Here is a 7,876-nt window from a genome sequence, read left to right as displayed (position 1 = left end):
AGGCGGCGGGGGGGGGGGGGGGCGTGTGTGCGTGCGTGCGGGGGGGGCTGTAGTAATAATGCAGGAGACTCTGAGGGGTTGGACAGGGGAGGGGCTGTGCCTGGACCCTGGGGCTTGATCCTTGTATTTGCAGTGACTCATTTCCAGCTCTGATGGGGCTGGTTCTTTTACAGCAGCAGCAAATAAATAATAATTTTGAAGCAAGAGGCAAGTGTGACGCTGCAGGTCACTGGGGGCACTGCCGGGGTGGGGGCCCTCAGGCAGGAAGCGCGGCTGCTAATACCCCCCCCCCCGGTGCTTGTCCCTCCACCCCCCTGAGCTCCCAGCCCTTCCACCCGCCCCACTGCCCCTGATTCTGGTGCCTTTTGCTGAATAGAGGGCAGGAGGCCCAGCAGCAGAGCACCTGGCCTGTGAACTGGTTTGGTTTATGTGTGAGCGTGTCCATTGGCGGGTGGGCTGGGTTGGTCCAGGAGTGTCTGCATATCTATGGGGCGTTTATAGCATGTGTCTAGGGTGGTGTTTGGGGGGTCTGTAGGGCTGTCTAGGGTGGGTGTGTGGGTGTGCATATGGGATTATTGATGGGCTGTGTCTGTCTGGGGGCGTGACTATGGGGGAGATCCTAGTACGTGTGTTTTTGGGGGCTGTTCATGGGGTCTGTGGTTCTACCAGAGTTTTTATGGGGTGTCTGCCTGTATCTATAGGGAGCGTCTGGGGGGGTGCACTTGTTTATATAGGGTGCTTGTGTGTCTAGAAGGGATGTTTGGAAGGGTGTCTCTATCTGGGGTGTCGAGGATGTTTGTGTGCTCCTGTCGGGGTGGTGTTCACGGTGTCTATAGGGGGTTATTTATGGGGCTGTCTATGTCTAGGAAGGGGTGCTCTAGTCCTTTGATCACAGAGCCTGTGGGGGCAGGGAGGGGTTATCACAACAGGGCCCACTGCCCGCTGGGATGGTCGCCCCCTCCATACACAGGTCCCAGAGGGATTAGGGGGATCATGGGGGGCACAGATCCCCGTGGCCAGGCTGGTATCTGAGCTGGTCTGAACTTGGTCCAAATCAGAGACCACCAGCCCCGTGCCAGTCAGGGAGGTGAGACTGGGTTTGCGCCAGGCATCGAGCCCTGTGCCCAGGGGAGAGGAGCTGACAGTGGCCTATGCCCGTTTGCCCCTCCCCCATCACAGACCATGGGGCAGTGAGGGGTGATTCCCCTCCCCCCGCCCCAGCTAACGTCCATGGGGCAGCAGGTTCAGTTTTTAGACTTTATTTGCTCATTTCTTTCCTATCAAACCGCCCAAGACCGAGGTTTCGGCTCCTCGTGCTAACGGCGCCGATTCCCCACCGGCCCCGATGCTCCTGGGGATTTTATCCCTGCTCGGGTGTGGTGGGAGGGCTGGCCGAGCCCCCGGCATCCTAGGGAAGGGGAAGGGGCTCCGGCGGCACTGGCTGGGTCAGACGACGACCCGCCCGCTAACCCTCAGCCGAAGACCGGGGCCAGTCCGGGAGCGTGGCACGACATGGGTGTTGGCGTTGCCCCCTGCCCCTCTGGGCTGTCCCCATTGTGCAGAAAGGGGCAGTTAAATCCCCTCGCCTGGGGTCCCCCTCATCGCCCATCTTCAGCCCCCTTCCCCCCAGGGTCAGCCCCCACCAGCGCCCACTCCTCAGCACTCAACACCCTGTAGTTGAGGCTCCGGTAGCTGGAGACGTCCTGCCTGCGGCTCGCCTGCGTGGCCTCGTAGAGCTTCCTGACCACCGGGGGCAGGGGCTCGAACCCGCCCAGCCGTGCCAGCTCCTGGCAGTAACCCCACTGCCGCCGCCCCAGCTGGTGGAAGTGCCTGGGGGCCCCGCCGGCCGCGAGGTGCTGCCGCAGCGCCCCCTCGGCGGCCGCCTGCCTCTCGGCAGCGGAGGGCAGGCGGCAGGCGCCCCGCAGCACCGCCAGGCAGAAGAGCAGCTGGCAGTGGAAATGGGGGAAGGGGCAGACCTGCTGGCAGACCCCGACGAAGAAGAGGTCAGGGTGGTGCGGGGGCAGCAGGTGCCGATACAGCGGCGTCACCGTGTGGGCCGTGATCCGCAGGCCCAGGCGGGCGGGCGCCAGGAAGGGGAAGCGGTACCGGTACCCGGTGCAGAGGATGAGGACGTCGGCCCTGTGCTCGGCGCCGTCCCCGAACTGGACCGTGTCCCCGGCCACGGCCACCACCGGCATTGCCTGCAGCACGTTCCCGGGCAGCAGGGGCAGCGGGGGCTGCCGGTGGCTCAGGATCACCCGCTGGGCCACGGGGGCCAGCTGCAGCGTCAGGTCCACGCCAGACGGGCCGGCCCCCAGCAGCACCACGGTGCGGCCGGCGAAAGGCTCCGGGCTGCGGTATTCGTGGCTGTGCAGCAGCCGGCCTGGGGGAAGGGAGAGGGGGTGAAAAGGGGAGCTGCGGGGGTTCCCCACGCACAGGGCTGCCCGACCCCACGGAGCATCTCCCTCCTGCTGTATTCGCCAGGGCAGCCCATGCCCGGAGCCCAGAGCAAAGGGCGGGTCACAGGAGGCTCTTACCTGGGAAGGTCTCCAGGCCGGGGATGGCGGGGATGAAGGGGTCGGAGTAGTGACTGCAAAGGGAGCAGAAAGAGGGACCCTATTACTGCTTCCTTGGGGCTGCCCTTTGGGGCCTGGGGCCCCCCATTTACTTACAGAGGCCCCCCAGGGAGGGGGGAATCTCCAAACTCCAGCCCAGGACCAGAAATTTGCTCACCCCCTGGGGAGGGGTTTTTCTGGGGCTCCCCCTTGACACCCCAGGGACTGGTCCATGACTGCCCCCAACACCCTGGGTTCCCCCACAGCCACCGTTTTTTACCCCCCCCCCCCAGGTCTGGGCTTCCCCACAGCCACCCTCTGCACACCCCTAGGGACCCTTGCACCCAGGGGAGAGGCCTCTGCAGAGCACACAGCCCCCCCTGCAGAGCCGGGAACCCCCCCCACGCACCCACCCACCCTGGCGAGTGACCCTGCTCAGCCCCTTTGCCAGCAGCTCCGAGGCGCCCGCAGGGCCGGGGGAGCAGCAGCAGGAAACTGGGAGCGACCCCCCCACCCCACGCGATCGCCCGAGGGCCTCACCCGCTGCAGACGATTACAGCATCAAAGTGCTCGGTCACTTGCACCGTCCGGTCCTGGGCCCGGCAGGTGGTGACATCCCAGCCGCCCTCGGGGCCCTCGGCCGGGCTCACGGCATCCACCAGCCGCGAGAACTGGAAGGGGAGACAGGACGGGTCAGATCCGGGCGGCGAACAGTAACAACCTCAGACGGGGACTGCCGGAGCAGCCCATGCAGGGGCTTTGGCTGGGCAGGGTCTCGGCTGTGTCTCTGGGGGGGGGTCACGTCCTGCCGGGGCGAGCAGGTGTCCGGTTTTCGACCCTGGCGGCTCTGGTCAGCACTGCCGACTGGGCCGTTGAAGGTCCAGTCCTCAGGGCTGCAGAGCTAAGGCAGGCGTGTCCCTTGGAGCACCGCGCTGCACCTCGGAAGCAGCCAGCCGGTCCGGCTCCTTGGGTGGGGGGCTCTGTGGCACCGACTCCCCCTGCCCCGAGCACCGGCTCCGCACTCCCATCGGCCGGAACCTGCCTTAGCCCCGCTGTGCCGCTGACCGGGAGCCGCCCGAGGTAAGCCTGCACGCCAATCCCAAACCCCAACCTGCTGCCCCAGCTCTGAACCCCCCCAACCCAGAGCCCCCTCCTGCACCCCAAACCCCTCATCCCTGGCCCCAGCCCAGAGCCTGTACCCACTCCCACACCCCAGCCCCGAGCCCCGCCCAAACCTGGAGCCCCCTCCTGAATCCGAGCCCGCATCCCCAGCCCAGAGCCCTCTCCCGCACCCAGAACCACTCATCCCCAGCCCTACCCCTTCTGCACCCCAACCCCCTGCCCTAGCCCCGTGAAAGTGAGTGAGGGGGAGCGAGCCACCGAGGGAGGGGGAATGCAGTGAGCGGGGGGATGGGGACTCGGGGAAGAGGGGGCCTCGGGGAAGGGGCGGGGGTAGGGTGTTTGGTTTTGTGCCAATAGAAACTTGGCACCCCTAGCCGTGGCCCAGCTCTGTGCTCAGGCCCGGTCTCTGGGTGGAGGGAGTTGGGGGTCGTGTCCTGCCAGGGCCCAGCTCCGTGCTCAGGCCTGGTCTCTGGGTGGAGGGGCTGGTCTGTACCCCTGGGGGGGTCTGGTCTGTGCTCCTAGGGGGCCGCGTCCTGCCAGCCAGGGCCCAGCTCCGTGCTCAGGCTCTGTCTCTGGGGGGCAGGCAATAGGGATCCCCAGGCGTTCCTGCTCTGCCCGGCCCCCCCACTCACCCTGATGTGTTCTCGGACACAGAAGTGGTCGGCATAGCTTTCCAGATAGGCCAGCACGTCCGAGTGGTGCAGGAAGGACGGCAGGGAGGGGTCGAAGGGGAAGTCTGGGAACGCCATCACCTCCTTGGGCAGGTTGGTCCTGGGGGTGCAAACACCGGTTAACGCCCCCCCCCTCGCCAGGAGGGATGTGCTGCCCTCCCCTCACAAGGTCCCCGTCCCCTCCTGCACCTGCCTGCTCCTTCCAGGGCTCGGCATCCCCAGGACTGGCCCATGTGGGTAGCAGAGGGTGCCCCAGCTGCAGCGGGGAATGGGGGAGGTGTGGAGAGGGGGCAGTGAGGAGATAGACCCCCTGGAAAGATGGGGGGGCTGGTCTCAGGGGAGGGGATCCTACCCCCACGAATACTTGGAGGCTTGGCAAGCTCACGGGACTCTGACGCTAGGAACAACTCCTCTGACCCTGCCTGGTGCCCAGAAACACATGACGCTTGCGGCCCCATGCCGGCTACCTGAGGTCCCGGTACATGCTGGAGTGGATGGGGAGCCCGTCCGGGCTCTGCCCCGTCTCTTCGGTATAGACCCAGGTGCCCCCGACGCGGTCGGACGCCTCGAACACCACGGGGGGCGCAAAGGACTCGGGGCAGGCAGCAATGTGACGGGCTGCGCACAGCCCGGCTGCTCCTGCCCCGATCACCACCACCCGCAGCTTCCCTGGGGCCGTCATCCTGCAGCGCGGCTGGGAACAGGCAAAGCAGGGGATGTGAGTTGGGGCCCAGGCCTCTCTCGCTCCCGCCCATCCTTCCCGCTACCCAAAAACTCCCTGCAAATGCCACAACCCGCCAAAGTTCCCCATTGCCCCTCACCCCTAGATCTCTCCCAGCCACTCCGTCCAAACCCTCCCCTCACCCCCATAACTACCCCCCACTTTTCCCTTCCTGCCTCCTCACTAGAACAGGCTCCTACCCCGTTCACAGGCACAAAATACGTCCAAAGCCTGAGTGGACTTTGGCCACATCTCACAGACACTCAGCAGATTCCCCACATGCCATCACGCTGCCGTAGTCACCAGGGGAAAAACTTTTGTAAAGCGTTTGGCACCCATATCCCCAAAACCTTCCCACCACTGACTCCAGACAAAGTAGTTACACCAACAGGGATCCCTTGCCCAGCACTGAGGTGCAGCTGCCTCTGGGGTGGAGTGTAAGGATTATTTATAGAGATGTAAGGGACATGGAGGAGGGGGATTTTTATGTGTGTATGTTTGTGAGGCCTAGTCTGGAAACCTTGGGAATATTGAGAAAAATGGAAAAGAAAGAGCAGTGCAAGAACTTTTAGAGTTGCTACCCTTCAGTCCTTCAAAAGTGCTTTCTACTAATAACTCGGAGGTTTTTACAATTAATCAAATGTGTCTCTAGCAACACGAGTTTCTGCTATTTCTGCACGATAATATCAGGTCATTTCTGAGCCCACAGGATGCAACCTTCCTCTTTGGTTTCAACAACATCAATAAGTGTCAGAGGGGTAGCCGGGTTAGTCTGGATCTGTAAAAGCAGCAAAGGGTCCGGTGACACCTTATCGACTAAGTGCCGTAGCTCTCGTGGGTGACTCCCCACTTCCTGGGATGGGTGTCGATATTGATGTGTTCTCGTATCAATGGGTTTTTTTTTCTTGTTTGCTAACCGGCAAAAAAATACACCCAAGTGCCCCAATACCAAGACTAAACCATTTATACTTATTCCAGATATATCCTAAACAGGGTTTGTTATGTGCTAACACATCTGATTCTTAAAGAAATAAAGAAAGTTTACTTCTGATCCGCAAGTAACCAGGTATTTCAACTGACCCTTGCGTTCTCTAGCGGGTTTACAGGGTCAGGAAGTGAAAGATAACCCTGTTTCCAGCTGACACTGCGAGGGATATTCCCCCTCCCTGGGGCCAGGACACTGGTCTCTGACCAGCACAGCAGGGCAGGGGGTGGGGGTCTCAGTCCCTTTGTTGCTGGCACCTAGTGCCAAGAGGCTAAACAACAGCTGAAGTTGGTTTGTTACCCGGTGTGCTACACCCAATATTTACAATGGGGTGGAGAAGCAGAAAAGTTTATTTGAAGCTTTAAATAGGTACAGGGAGATTTGAATTTTAAATTTTGTATATAGAGCAGGAAGTTACATAGGGCAGCTTGCTATTAAATAAATATGCTAAAAAAAAAATGTATAAAAGCCTAAGTATTTATATAGCCAGCCAATTCAGTTTTTAGCTAGTTTTTTGATTTTTTGTATTATTTGTTAAACTATATATAAAGCTGCTTTATTCAGCATTGTTTTTTTTATATTTGCCCTGTGTAGCCTTGCTTAGTTTTAGGCAGTCTGACTTTGCAGCATATTGTTGCAGAGTCTCAGCATAACTGCTGTGTGTGCCTCCAGCCGGGGGGGCCAAGGACACTTGGGCCTAGTACGCAGAGCTGCTGTGAGTGCCTCCAGGCAGGAGGGGGGCCAAGGACACCTGGGCCTAGTGCAAGGGGGCTTCATTGACACTCGTGGTCTTTTATCCCCTCGAGTTACCTAGTGGCCATGCCCCAGTGTTCCCAACACCTTCGCCCCAGGCAGGGGCTGCCCCCCAGCTGCTCCCTGGGGCTCCGGCAGAAGGGACGCCCCTCAGTTCACCCTCCTGGTAACTGGGGCTCCCACCCCACCCCGGGCACGGCTCATTGCCCGCCCCCTCTCAGCCCCACGGCTGCCCCCGACTCACCCACTGCACTCAGACCCACATGCTCCTGCCTCGGTGGCACCCCATACCATGCTGGGAGTTGTAGTCTTCTGCTTCCTGCCCAAACTTGGCGCCGAGGTGTGGGGTCCTGTATCCCCGTCTGAACCTCCTCAGCGCCCCCCACCCCCCCGCCGCCCCGGGGAGACAGCAACCAACCCCCTTTCCCAGAGGCCAGAAGGGCGCCAGGGTTGGGTCCGGTGAACTGCAACCCGCACCAGTGTCTCCGCAGGCTCAGTGCGGCCGATGGAAATCAGTACAAACAGCATTTGGAAGTTGGGTTTTTAAGAGTTATGTCAAACGGCCTTAAATGTGCTGGAGACGTAAAAAAAAAAACGCTGAGCAAAGCGGGTGAAGTGGCGTGAGACTCGAGGTTGGAGGCGAGTTAGTGATAAGTTAGGACAAGCCCCCAGGGCATGTTGTAAACAGATTTGGGTCTTAATGACTCTTCTAGACGAAAGGTGGCTGTCTGTGGTGCTAATTACTGGGATGGCACTTACCCCTCAACGGAGCAACCGGGACAAGCGCGGCAGGAAGTGCGGCTACCCCAACGAGACCCTGCCCCACGTCCTGTGTGGATGCCAGCACCACTCCGGAGCCTGGCGGCACAGCCACAGTGGATGCCAGCACCATCCCGCCGTCCCTGGGGAAGGTCACCGTCCCTGAAAAGAACAGCCGGCTGCGACCCAACATTGTCGTGACTGATGCGGAAGAGAAGAAGATCCTCATTGTGGACGTCACGGTGCCATTCGAAAACAGATCATTGGCCTTCCACGAGGCCCGAGCTCGGAAGGTGCTGAAATACAGCCC

General features: G+C 61.0%; 1 protein-coding gene across 2 annotated transcripts; it reads right to left on the bottom strand.

Annotated features, from left to right (window-relative positions):
- Positions 1–1,243: 1,243 nt before the first annotated feature.
- Positions 1,244–7,662, bottom strand: LOC140904506 (uncharacterized). 2 transcript variants are annotated; one of them, XM_073326883.1, is made up of 6 exons: positions 7,567–7,662; positions 4,816–5,042; positions 4,310–4,448; positions 3,096–3,226; positions 2,538–2,590; positions 1,244–2,383 (listed from the first exon to the last, which is right to left on the bottom strand). In XM_073326883.1, exons 2-6 carry the CDS (start codon positions 5,028–5,030, stop codon positions 1,599–1,601), a joined length of 1,323 nt encoding a protein of 440 aa, XP_073182984.1. In that variant the 5' UTR covers positions 5,031–5,042; positions 7,567–7,662; the 3' UTR covers positions 1,244–1,598. The 2 variants fall into 2 exon arrangements, with proteins under 2 accessions (XP_073182984.1, XP_073182983.1); XM_073326882.1 differs by lacking the exon at positions 7,567–7,662 and adding an exon at positions 5,270–5,293.
- Positions 7,663–7,876: the final 214 nt, after the last annotated feature.

The sequence above is a fragment of the Lepidochelys kempii genome, unplaced genomic scaffold (genome assembly GCF_965140265.1).
Source record: "Lepidochelys kempii isolate rLepKem1 unplaced genomic scaffold, rLepKem1.hap2 scaffold_148, whole genome shotgun sequence".
NCBI classification, from domain to species: domain Eukaryota; kingdom Metazoa; phylum Chordata; order Testudines; family Cheloniidae; genus Lepidochelys; species Lepidochelys kempii.
Note: the sequence above shows the minus strand (reverse complement) of the source record. Positions and strands in the feature narration are given on the sequence as shown.

Coding starts and splice junctions, on each gene's coding strand:
- LOC140904506 (XM_073326883.1), bottom strand. CDS start 5,030: ATGACGGCCCCAGGGAAGCTGCGGGTGGTGGTGATCGGGGCAGGAGCA. Junction 4,449..4,815: donor AGCATGTACCGGGACCTCAG/GTAGCCGGCATG, acceptor TTGCACCCCCAG/GACCAACCTGCCCAAGGAGG. Junction 2,591..3,095: donor GCTGTAATCGTCTGCAGCGG/GTGAGGCCCTCG, acceptor CTCCCTTTGCAG/TCACTACTCCGACCCCTTCA.